This window comes from Setaria italica, chromosome V (assembly GCF_000263155.2).
Source record: "Setaria italica strain Yugu1 chromosome V, Setaria_italica_v2.0, whole genome shotgun sequence".
NCBI classification, from domain to species: domain Eukaryota; kingdom Viridiplantae; phylum Streptophyta; class Magnoliopsida; order Poales; family Poaceae; genus Setaria; species Setaria italica.
The window spans coordinates 20,241,803-20,255,408 of record NC_028454.1 but is presented as its reverse complement, the minus strand read 5'-3'; the positions used below and the strand labels follow the sequence as shown (position 1 = coordinate 20,255,408).

The following is a 13,606-nucleotide window of genomic DNA, read 5'->3' as shown; positions in this document are numbered from 1 at the left end:
ATAGGCACCAGAAAACCTTTGGGTGTCCAGGTTCAATGCCATTATTCAGTTGCCATCAACTGGTCGGTTACTAGTAACCTCTAGCCATCAACAGACAACCGTCACTAGTCATTGTTGTCAACCGTTTAATCCATGTCAGTTACTAGTCACTATACACAGCGTCAGCTACCAGTCATCAGCTCATGATTAAAAACTGCAAAACCAAACCAAGCCTAGCACACACATCACGTCCGGTCAGTCGCTGTGCGGCGCGACGAGGCGAGCGAGCGCGCGCTCGTGGCATCCTACTATCCCTGTCTCAACTTCTCAACAGGTGCAGCATGGCTCCACCTTATAAGTTGGTTAGGGACCTTCTCAATTTCCAAGGTGGTTTTATTCTATTTGTAACTACCACCACTAATGGGCCTTGGGATTTATTTGATTAATTAAATAATGGGCAAGCAACCCAATTATTCTAACAATTCCCACCAAATTCTAAGGCTCATTTGGGAATTTGTTCCACTGTTGTTGGATATTCCGGTGTTTCGATGGAGATCTGATTAAGGTTGAACATGCACCTAGAGCATAAGCTACACTTGCCCACAACTGAACAATGGACTATGCCTTGAATTGATAGTTTTGTGCGAACAAGTTTCACTTAGGTCCTTTACCGATACTAGGGAGCATATAAGTCATACTCCAGGGCCTTTCATGAGTCTCAAGAGATTACCCAATCTCATAGACTACGACTAGCAGTCAAACTCATATAGGTGTGTTCCTCAAAAGATGTTTCTGCAAGTTAACATCTTTGTTTAAGATAAGCCACTCGGATCACATTAAGGCGTTTACCAACTTGCCATGCAGATTTAAGAGAGATTGCATCTCCAACGGAGTGGTTTCGTACAATAGCACTCTCTTTCTCAGTTAGTCAGTAGCTTGTTTCACCATCCTAGTTCATGGGGTCTCTGATCAAATAGAACAAGTTACCACTATGACATAACTCTCATGTGGGTCTCATTCTCATCTCCCTCGATGTCTCGTCTATCACATTTCATGAAAGACCTTTAGTGAATTGATCTGCCAAATTCTTAGCCATTTGGACATAGTCCAGTGCTATCACTCCGAAGTTTCTCATCTTTCTGACAGACTTCAGCCACCTCTTCACATGCCTTGATGACTTCATGTTATCCTTAGAATTGTTCACCTTGGCAATCACTGTTTGATTATCACAGTTCATTAGGATAGCCGGTATCGGTTTCTCAACCACTAGCAAATCTATCAAGAGATCATGAAGCCATTCAGCCTCAACTCTGGTGGTATCCAGCGTTGTGAGTTCTGCTTCCATTGTTGACCTCGTTAAGATGGTCTTCTTGCAAGAGTTCATGGAAACAGTGTCCTCTTCAAGTGTGAACACATATCCACTTGTGACTTTTATCTCATCAGCATCTGATATCCAGTTTTGAGTCACTGTAGCCTTCCAGTACCCTAGGATACCCAGCATAGTGAATTCCATAACTCGTGGTGCCTATTAGATAGCGCATTACTCTCTCGAGAGAACACCTCCAGGATTTGAAACAAATTTGCTAAATTTGCTCACAGCAAACAAGATGTCAGACCTCATAGCACTAGCTAAATACATTAGCGAGCCAATGATTTGAGAATATATCAATTGATCCCTTGCGATCCTTTGGTTTTTCCACAATATCACACTAGAATCGTAAGGCGTGGGAGCAGGCTTGCAGTCACTATAACCAAAGCAACTCAATATATTTTCCACATAATGGGATTGCAGTAATGTAACCCCACCATTGCCTTCTCTCAATAGCTTAATATTCAAAATCACATCAGCCACTCCCATATATTTCATCTCAAAATTTGAAGACAAAAAGCTCTTGACTGCCTCAATCACATTGAGGTTAGTTCCAAAGATCAATATGTCATCAACATATAAACACAGGATCACTCCTTTTGCCCTACAAAAGTGGTACACACATATTTGTTGGCTTCATTCACAACAAAGCATGCAGTCGTGAGAGTTCTATCAAACTTCCCATGCCATTGCTTAGGCGCTTGTTTGAGGTCATACAAATACTTTTAACCACTTGCACACCTTTCCTTCCGGACCTTCTACTACATATCCATTAGACTGATCCATGTAAATTTCCTCATCCAACTCTCCATTAAGGATAGCCATCTTAACGTCCATTTGATGGACGAGAAGACCGTGTGAGGCAGCCAAGGATAGTAGTACGCGAATTGTGGTCAATCTAGCAACTGGTGAGAAAGTATCAAAGAAATCTTCGCCTTCTTTCTAAGTGTAACCCTCGGCCACAAGCCTTGCCTTGTACTTTTTAATAATACCATCAGGCCTAAGCTTCTTCTTGAATACCCACTTGCATCCTACAGGTTTGCAACCGTATGGATGATCAACGACCTCCCAAGTCCCATTAGACATTATGGAATCCATCTCACTTCTGATTGCTTCCTTCCAATAGTCAGCATCAGGAGATCCATAAGCCTCTGCAATGGTTTTTGGAGTGTCATCTACAAGATACACAATGAAGTCATCACCAAAAGACTTCTAAGTCCTTTGTCTCTTACTCTTTTGAGTCCCTTCATTGTCAACCTTCTAATGATTTTCCTCATGTGGTTGTTCAAAGTGTACTACTTTATCATTATGTTCAAGGATACAAATTCATGACTAGAACTGCTAGATGTTTCTTTCATAGGAAAAATGCTCTCAAAGAATGTGACATTTCTAGACTCCATGATTGTACCAGCATGCATGTCTAGTACTCCAGATTTGATTATCAGGAATCTATATCCTACGCTGTGGAAAGCATAGCCTAGGAAGACACAATCACTGTTTTTGTTCGAGCTTGCATTTCTTAGCTATAGGCATGTTAACCTTAGCCAAACAGCACAAGTATGCAAGTATGAGAGTGTTAATCTTTTATTTTCTCATTCCTCAAATGGTGTTTTCTTTTTATTTTTCATAGGAACTCTGTTAAGAGTATGACAAGCAGTCAATATGGCTTCACTGGCTTTACCCCACCATTCCTAGAAGAGTCCGGTTATTTCTAACATGGCGTTAACCATCTCAGTTAGAGTTCGGTTCTTCCTTTCAGCCACCCCATTTGACTCAGGAGAATGCGGTGGTGTTCTCTCATGAATAATGCTATGTTCCTCACAAAATAAATTGAACTCATTTGAAAAGTACTCTCCACCTTTATCCTATCTAACATGTTTAATCTTCCTCTCAAGTTGATTTTCAACTTCGGCTTTATAGATCTTGAAAAAGTGGAATGCCTCATCTTTTGTTTTAAGTAAATACACATAGTAGTATCTAGTAGAATCATCTATCAACGTCATGAAGTATCTTTTTCCTCCTTTAGTCAACACACTGTTCATCTCGCACAAATCGGAATGAACTAATTCTAATGGTGCCAAGTTCGTCGCCTCAGCAGCCTTGTGAGGCTTGCGGGGTTGCTTAGATTGCACACACACTTGACACTTAGAATTTTTGACCAAAGTGAATTTTGGAATTAAACTCAAATTAGCTAGCCACAACATACAACCAAAATTAACATGGCAAAGTTGTGAATGCCAAACATTTGACTCATCATCATTACACACATGATTCACAACTTTATTACAAGAGTCTAATAATGATAAACGGAATAAACCATCACAATCATATCCTCTACTAACAAAGGGACCAAACTTAGAAACAACACACTTGTTCGACTCAAACACCAACTTAAAACCATCCTTACAAAGAAGGGATCCACTAAAGAGATTTTTATTTATTGAGGGGACATGCTGCACGTTCTTCAGCTGCACGGTCTTTCCCAAGGTAAACTTCAAATTGATCGTACCAATACCATGAATAGCAGCACCTAAGCAGATCCCCATTAACACGGATCCAGTTCCTGTGACATGGTAAGAGGAAAACAAAGAAATATCAGCACACACATATATATTAGCTCCGGTGTCAATCCACCAATTTGGTAAATGACAAACTAAAAGAACAGTAGCATGATTACCGTACCCTGATGTTCCCTTCTCAGCATCGCCAATAACAACATTAGCAGATTTCTTCGGCCCATGCTAATACTTGTCCTTGCGGTCCTTGTAGTCCTTGGCCCAATGGTCAGAACCACCGCACACAAAGCACTTTCCCTTGTTATTCTTCTTCTTAAAGTTGGTCGTCTGAGTAGTCTTGTGTTGAAACTCAACCTTCCCTTTGCCCTTATTGTTGTGGGATTGGAAGTTCCTTTTCTGCACCACATGGGTGCTAGAACCTCCCTCATTGCCACGCGCACGTGAATCCTTTGCTCCTGCCTTTTCCTCAACATCAAGAGTGCTAATAAGACCAGCTACAGTAAACTCCTGTCTCTTGTGTTTCAGAGTAGAAACAAAGTTCCTTCATGAAGGAGGCAATTTGGCAATGATGCCACCAGCCACAAATTTATCCGACAACGGGCACCTAAGGTTATCGAGATCCTGGGCAAGTGCCTGTAACTCATCAGCTTGTTTAACCACAGCACGGTCATCGACCATCTTGTAATCATAAAACTGCTCCATGATGTACAGTTCGCTGCCTACATCGGATACACCGAAATTTGCCTCAAGTGCATCCCACAACGCCTTGCTAGAGGGATGCTGCATGTATTAATCGACCAAGTTCCTACAAGAACACTGATGACAACCCCTTTGAACAAGTTGTCAGCAGACATGTACGCACTATCCTCTGTGGAAGTGTGCGGTCCCACAGGATGCTCCTTGGTAACGAACCACATGCTCATAGTCATGAGCCACAACTCAAGTCTACCAACCCATCTCTTGCAATCCGTTCCATCAAAACATTCAATTTCAATTGCGCTGCAAAGCCAACTACCGAAAAATCAAAAATATAGAATAAAACATGACATAAATGATAGCATAATTAGGAGCATGAACACTTGTGTCTGTAGCAATGAACATAAGGCATGCGATGAAAATATCAGTAAACAAATAATGAACTAGAAAGTTCATTAGAAAGTACCCTAAGGTGAGGCCAGTTCTGGAGGAACCGAATGCGTCGTTACCCGACATCGTTAGTGGAGCCTGTTCGATGTAGCCGATGAGAGGTTGATGTCGTGCAAGTGATCGCAGTGCAGTTGCACCTCCAGGAAGTAGATGTGCACAGCGAGCAATCGCGCAAACATGCTCCCCAAAAACTTGATCGCCCTTCTACTCCTAAGGTGCAGTGTCTCTTGCAAGGGCGCAGCTTCGAAGTCCTGCTCTTCTGACAAAGTCCATGCACTCAGATCGCTGGAACAGGGACAGCAAAAATGCAGCGCGGTAGTGGAGTAGCTCTAGTGGTGTGTATTGCACACGGTAGGTAGAGAAGGAGCGCCACTCTTATATGCACTAGAAAACCTTTGGGTGTCCAGGTTCAATGCCATTATTCAGCTGCCATCAATTGGTTAGTTACTAGTAACCTCCAGCCATCAACAAACAACCGTTACTAGTCATTGTTGTCAACCTTTTAATCCACGTTAGTTACTAGTCATTAAACACAGCGTCAGTTACTGGTCATCAACTCATGATTAAAAACTGCAAAACAAGACCAAGCGCAGCCTGTTGGGATACGAGGTAGGCTACGCTAGCGTAAAACAAAATTTTTCTACCGCGTAAACCAGGAAAACTACCGTACATGGATCACGGGATTACCACTCGACGCAATGGTGCGGAAGATGTAGAATCGCATCGGGGCAACGAAGTCGATCAACATAGTCGAACACGTAGTCGATCACGTCGACGTCGAGCAGCTCCTCAGCAGCTCGTCCATGTACAGCGAGGTCGTCCTTGTGCCGCGGCTCGTCGTCGACTCATCGTGGCTCATCGTGGCTCGTCGGCAGCTCATCGTGGCTCATCGGCGGCTCATCCAAGTGCTGCAGGCGCAACACCTCCAAGGTATCCACACATGCAGGGAGGAAGCATCGCAAGCCGGACTGCTAGGTCCGCGAGTTGCAACAGGCGAGGGCGTGGGAGGCGCGGCAGATGTGTTTCAGCCAAAAGGATGAAACCCTAGGGCGCCCCACTACTCTATTTATAGAGGTTCCTGACGGGCCTCTGGGTTCGAGGCCCATGAGTACTTCTAAACCTAATCCAACTCGAATCGCATCCGAATTGGGCTTCCAGCCCCTTAAGTGTGTGACCCTATGAGTTCGGATACGTATAGACATGGCCCGAGTACTCCTACTCGGCCCAATAGTCGGTAGCGGCCTCTAGCAAGATGTGCCAACTCCTATACGCACACGAAGATCATATCAGACGAACCATCACAACGTCACGTACATGCTATTCCCTTTGCCTCACGATATTTGATCTAGCTCCAAGCCGACCGCTCTTTCTCGATCCTATGATTCGGAATCCCTTTGTAGGTTAACTCTTAACCGTACGTAGTTTGGCCATGCATTTTCATATCTGATCACTCAAGGGGCCTAGAGATATCACTCTCAATCAGAGAGGGGCAAATCTCATCTTGATTGACCATGCCTCACAGCATGCTTCTTGACAAACCCGAAAGTTACCTTTTTAACTACCCTGTTACGGTGTAGCGTTTGATAGCCCCTAAGTAAGTCAATCCACATCTTGAGTACATGCGACAATCTCAGGTCTAAGGACAAAGCATACTTGTTGTGTAAAGAGAGAACTACTTCTCGTGTTGGGTCAATCCTAGCACATGTCTCTACATGTGCCTACATTATTAGTTTGACCATGTCCATGACTTGTGAAACATAGTCATCAACTAATATATGTACTAGTCTAACATTCATGTGTGTCCACACATGAACTCCGACTAGGGACAACTTTTAGAATAACCATACAAGTAATGAGTTCCACATACAATTCACATAATTGCAAATCAATTCAAGTAGCCTTTAATGGATATTCAAGGAACACAATGTAAATCATGGATACAAAAGGAATATCATCATCTCTATGATTGCCTCTAGGGCATACCTCCAACACAGCCCACACATCATGTCTGGCTGGTCGCGGCACGGCGCGGCTCGCTACGATGCGACGTGGCGAAGTGTGCGTGTGTGGCATCCTACTATCCCTCTCTCAAATTCTCAACAGGTGCAGCATGGCTCCACCTTATAAGTTGGTTAGGAACCTTCTCAAGGTGGTTTTATTCTATTTGTAACTACCACCACTCAAGCATAGGAATGTTATTTCCAATCAGCAATATGTCATCCACATATATGATTAGAAATACTACAGAGCTCCCACTAACCTTCTTGTAAGCACAAGACTCTTCTTCGTTCTTGGTGAAGTCAAACCCTTTGACCACTTCATCAAAACGAATGTTCCAACTCCTAGATGTTTGCTTCAATCCATAAATGGATCTCTGAAGCTTGCATACTTTTCCAGCATTTTTCGGATCAACAAAACCCTCGGGCTGTATCATATACACATCCTCAGTTAGGTTTCCATTCAGGAAAGCTATCTTGACATCCATCTGCCATATCTCATAATCGAAATATGCAGCTATAGCTAGATAATCCGAATGGACTTAAGCATCACTACGGGCGAGAAGGTCTTATCGTAGTCAACTCCTTGAACTTGTCAAAAACCTTTTGCGACGCGACGTGGCGAAGCGTGCGTGTGTGGCATCCTACTATCCCTCTCTCAAATTCTCAACAGGTGCAGCATGGCTCCACCTTATAAGTTGGTTAGGAACCTTCTCAAGGTGGTTTTATTCTATTTGTAACTACCACCACTAATGGATCTTGGGATTTATTTGATTAATTAAATAATGGGCCAGTAACCCAATTATTCTAACAACTAGGGGCCCATGGATAACTGACTTATTCGGTTCCATGTCATTAACATCCACAAATGGATCGGTGGCGCTCCTAAGTCGTTGCCTTCCTCCATCACTCTTCACTGACTCATCCGCTGCCCTGGCTACTGTTCCCACCGTATGAATCGGTGAGGCCTCAAATAACTTCGAAAAGTTCTAGAGCCGATCAGATCGACTGATTTGGTGATGATCCATTGTGTCCACTGAATGGGTTAGTGTATATAGTGCACGCTTCCTTCTACAACAGCCAATCTTTGTTATCGACCAATTTGGTGCCTTGAACTTCTTCACGCCGTATGATCTGATGACCATAGTGTCTTGGTCCTATTGCTGCTCCTTAAGGTCACCGACTGATTCAGTGACTTTGATAGTCATCACCGTCTGAATCGGTGGAATGAGCTGGTCCACCTTTCAAGCAGAATTCGCTTTATGTCTGTCTCGGCTTCAATATCATCGTTTGTAAGCCTTAGAATAAGACTATCTCTTGATTTTTATTGTCATTTAGATACCATAGAATTTTTCTAAGTCTTTCTTTTTCTTATCATTTTGATGGCTTTGGAATTCATCCTTGGAACCTGTAAAACATCTAAAAAGGTACATCTTGCAAACAGATTAGTCCCAATGACTATGTTGTCATTAATCACCCAAATAATTGTGACCTAGGGCTATTTTCCTTACAACATGTATACAAAGATAGCTTATAAAAAATAACATGTTCATTAAGAAATATTCTAATAGTTAAATATATTAAAATAATAAAATATAAATAAATATATAGTGTAAATAATTATAGATATTAAAATTAAAATTAATATAATTTATCATTAGTAATTAGTTGTGGAGATAAGTTTAGATATTTTTTAACTAAAGTTAGTAGGGGGGCCCAACTATTTTTTTATAATTTTTTATTCCAGATTTATTTAAGTTGCTCTTAAAGGGAGTCAAATCTATACCTACTGGTTGCTACTTAGGTCCTCTAACCACTAGCCTAGATGCTAGATGCTTTAACTTGATAATTTCTTGTGATACAGATAACATCGATTGTTCCATGTTTGTTTGAATATGGATCCGACAAAAGGTGAATTCGGATATATCCGCTTCAGCCTCTGCCTTTGAAACCCGAAAGGAGTACAGATATTCATATTGGTATTTTTTAATACGGGTGAGAATAATTTGGATGTTTCTAATATTCATATCATTCCTATCTACCACAGACACCATGATAAACTCTTCATGGTTTTATTGGAATCTAGCGGTAGCAGCTGCATCCTTGGATCCGAAGATCACATGAGCATGTGAAACTACTACGCTAATCTATAATCGAAGCATCGGATCAGACTACTCACTCTGCGATTCCATTCCCTTGGTACGTGCTTAATTGAGGGCTTATTTGGAACAAAGTATTTTCATAGGAATTTTGGAGGAATGCATCCTGGAGGATAGGAATCACATGGTCGCATTTTGGAACGAAGGAAAGCTAAGTTCCATTCCCGAGGAAAGGAAACGGATGATGTGCAAAACGAAGGAAATAAAACGACCACTCCCACCAAGGGAATGCATTATCGCTGGCTCTCCCTCCCGCTGCTGCTTGCTTCTTCTGTTCCTCTGTAGAAAAAAATCGGTAGCAGACTCACCTTTGCCATGGATCTATCCCATCTTGTAGCTTTCGATTTTCGATTTGGGCAAGTATGCTGCCATCCAGTGAATGGATACAGTAGAGAGGGTGGAGAGCAGATGATTAGCCACCAGCTATAAAAAATATGGCCGGATGCTGATGATTTGGCCATAGTGTTTTTTTACGACAGAGAGGGGGATGGAATGGACGGCCTCAGAAGAGGGACGGATGTCGAAGAAGATGACGTGATATAAAGGCGCTGGTCGTGGGAGTTTGGAAGAGGGAAGATAATTATATTGTGGGCTCCTGCTATATATGCACCGGTATAAGGTGAGTAGACATAATTATTCCTTATGTCCCAATTTATATAGGTCGTTTTGGCTTTTAACTATGCACCTAGATATATGCTTCTGTCTAGATACATAATAAATATTATGAATCTAGAAAAGTCAAAATAACGGAGAATATGAAATAAGAAAGTGCCAAATGACCGATAAATAAGCACCAAAATCATCCGTCAAAATAACAAATTGATAAACACATTGTGTTCAAATGAAAATGTTTTAATTTGTTTGTTTTGGGACATGACAGCATGGTGCAACTTATTTCCTGAGTTCCAAACAGCATAAAATCTCCATTCCTATGTTTCTCTAGTTTTCAGTATCCCATTTTTTGCCATTTCTCTTTTGCAAACAGGCCCCTACAACAGAAATGTGCGGGGGTGGGACAGACGTGCCTATGGCCAATATATCGGTGAGGCTATCTTCGATCGGGTGGTACGTCGTGTCCGTCTCTCTCCCTTCCAACCGTCTTCGTGTGCCATGCCATACTAGGAAAGTGGTACAGATAATGTTTTCATCTGAACAAATTAAGATGTTCATACCCTCAAATTCGTATCTGAATCCAAACGTTCAATATTCATATCTGTCGTTGTCAAGATTTGCGGATCAAGACTCTAGACTAGTAAATTTCTTTTATGCGCGTAAGGCTTCGGATGGTGGCGTAGGAGACACGGGGTTAGACTGGTTCGGGCAAAAGGAGGCCCTACGTTCAGTATCGAGGCTGCTCGTGTTGCCCACGCGGGGTTCTGTAGTAGGGGTTACAGATGGGCGAGAGAGGGAACTGATCCCAGGTCTCTTGAGTATGCTTGTGCTCTAAGGGAGTGTGAGTGTATACTGTTTGCTTTCAAAAAAGAGTCCCCGTCTCATGACCCCCGATCCTCCTTTTATAGCGCAAGAGGGAGCTCGGGGTTACAGTTGAGCCAGGCGTCAGGAGAAGAAGCAGGAAGGATAAGCTAAGCAGAAAAATAATACAAGGGGAGGGTCCCAAGGCCGCCGCTCTTGCTCCGGCCTCCGGTCCCTGTCAGCGCGTCCGGCGAGGGAGGGCGATTCCTTCCCGATCTTGTCGATGATCTCCCTGGTCGTCGTCACCGTCGAGCGTGATGATGAGCCTCAGCCTCGGCATCCGTGCCAGCCGGGGAGGAGGTCCGATTCTGTTGCCCCGCCGATTACCGTAAGACCCGGACGTCGCATCCCTGAAACTGCCGTTGGGAGCACGGGTGCGAGAGCAAGCGATGCGTCCTCCTGTGCCGTTCGGCGCTGCTCATGAGTACTCTGCGGCGAATCAGAAGGAGTCGCGGCCACTGCGGCTTGCGCCGCACGGCCGCGCACCGGTATTCGGGACCGGTTACGTTGGGGATGCCGCTCCCTTTTGGCTTGACTGGGCCGCGGCGCATTTATGGCGAGGTCGATAGGGGACCCACGAGATTGTCATCCTGATCCTCCAGTCCGCGCCCAAGGCGAATATTCGTCTTGTGGACCCGAGCGAGTCCGACCCCCGCGCCTAGGGTCAAGCGAGGCGGAGTTTCTGTGGTAGGGGCAGGCGCTCCCGACCCTGGTCTCCTGGGTCGGGCGAGGCGGAACGTGGTCTCTCCTTTTCATATTGGGCTGACGGCAATTTTGCTAACTTAGATGGGGTTGGGCCTTTTAAGTTCTGTTGATTTCGTGGGCTAGGGGAGATCGTTGATAGTTCCCTAACAATATCGTATCTGAATCCGAACACTCAAAATTAAATATTTAATATGAAAATAGAACGAATATCATTATTCAACAAATTTTAACACGATTCGTATTTGTATTTTTTCCGAAAACCGTTCCGTTTTCTTCCTACTACCGAGGAACGGAAAGCCAGCCAAGCCAGACGCCCAGACCCAGTCGTCGCACAGGAGCACGCCGGAATCGTGTGCGTCCCTGCCTGCCGCGCTTGATACGGAAGCAAGTCCAGCGCCTTTTGAGGAAGGCCGATTACGACCGGGGTGCCGGGGCGTCGTCAGCCAGGCACCCCGGCCGTCCATCGGCCGTCCCATCCGTCCATCGCCGCCCGTCCCCTCGATCCATCACTCGCGCCGCTCGACTTTCCGGACATGCGGGGTACGTGCGCATTCAATGCCCTGTCGATCAAGCGAGCGGTGCCTGCCAAGAACAGCTAGCTCGCTAGTCACCCAGTGCGAATGACCTGATAGCGACCAGAAACGAACAACAGGGAAACAAAAGCTCTGATTTTATTTAGTTGTCAAAATTGGGAGTACCAATATTACTGTGCTGGCACTGTAGCACAGTGTAACGTTTCGTTTGTATTTATGAATTATTGTCCAAACATTAACTAATTAGGCTCAAAAGATTCGTCTCGCAAAGTACAACAAAATTGTGCAATTAGTTTTTAATTTCATCCATGTACCGCAAGTTTGATGTGACGTGAAATCTTCTTTTTGCATAGGGTAAAGTTGGGAGTTGGAGGTGAAGTAAAACAAGGGATATGAAGAAGAAGGGGACCCTGGCGGTGCAAGACCTGAGAAAGGCTGTCTGCTACTGTAGTGCTGTGCGTGAGAGGGAGAGGAAACTGAAAGAAGTAGGTGGATGAACGAAGGAGACAGTTAATACGACAAGTCATTCTTCTGCCGCTGTAACCGCAGCAGTGGTAGCTTTTCCACATCTAGCGCATAGATCTTTTCCACTGATGATTCTCATTACTTTCTCATCAAAAAGAGGTGAGGCGGCCGCAAGCAGCGGAATCTAGCAGGTAGGGCTTTGTATGCCAAGAATCTCGATCCAGCCCGGCGGCGGAGGAATGGATTGGGAGATTCTTCCAATACAAAGCCCTTCAAACCTGGCCCGGCATCGGCGATCTAGTAATTACAGTGAAATCGAGTAAAAGAACAAGTGCTCAAAAGATTTGAAAGAACTGAAGCTAGAAATAAACCAAATGCTTGATCCATGAAGGAGAGGAGCAATGCCGTCAGTCAAGCGTGGTCTTGGTCTTGTCACCGGTTGTGGAGCGGGTCCGGGCAGCTCGGGATCCGCCGCTTGCTCTCCTCCTCTACCGACCCCGCCGGCGCCAGCCGCACGGGCACCGGCCGCGTCCCCAGCAGCGGCATTGTCTTCCTCGGCAGCACCGCAACCCGGGCACTGTGGCTGTGGCTCCGATTCCTCGCCTTGCCGACCGTCGCCGACCTGCGCGGCACGGCTCGGATCGCCTCCGCGCCTCGGCTGCCGATCAGCAGGACCAGAAACAGCAGCAGGAGCGCCCGCGCCGAGGCACCCACCGCTCCCCCGCCCCGGCGCGCGGGCCTCATCAACCGGCCGCCGGGCACGAGCCACACGAGCGCGCCCGCCCGCCTGAACGACACTGGCCCGAGGAAAGGATGGAGACGGAGCGGCCGGCGCGCGCGCTTGTACTGTGCGATGGCGGACGACGGCAACTGCAGAGCTAGCGCAGAGGCAAGGGGAGGCCGGTGGCACGTTAGTAGTAAGGAGCGGACCGGCGCCCGCGGCGTGCCCGTGACTGCGAGAGGAAGCGTGGGGCGGGGGTACGGGCCGCGGCGAAGGCGGGGGCGTGTCTGCCTGCCTGCGATGGACGCGAAGCCGGCCAGCTGCACGCGGTTTTTTAATAGCTGGGCAAGGACGGAGCGACGCGGGGCCGTTGCTGGCTGCCTGTAGTCTAGCCCACCACTATTGATGTGCTACCTGTGCGTAGGGGTTGCATGCATCTGCACTTGCTTCGCCGGGTCATGGCAACGAGGAGGTTCAAGGGGTGTTCAGGCCGCAGTGTTGTCGCAGAGCAGTGCACTGCCGCGCGGGGGGCCAATGGAAGGA

General features: G+C 45.7%; 1 protein-coding gene across 1 annotated transcript; it reads right to left on the bottom strand.

Annotated features, from left to right (window-relative positions):
• Positions 1-12,460: 12,460 nt before the first annotated feature.
• LOC101786863 lies at positions 12,461-13,395 on the bottom strand. The gene has a single exon (XM_004968752.2). The coding sequence runs from the start codon at positions 13,084-13,086 to the stop codon at positions 12,775-12,777; it is 312 nt and encodes a 103-aa protein (XP_004968809.1). The 5' UTR covers positions 13,087-13,395; the 3' UTR covers positions 12,461-12,774.
• Positions 13,396-13,606: the final 211 nt, after the last annotated feature.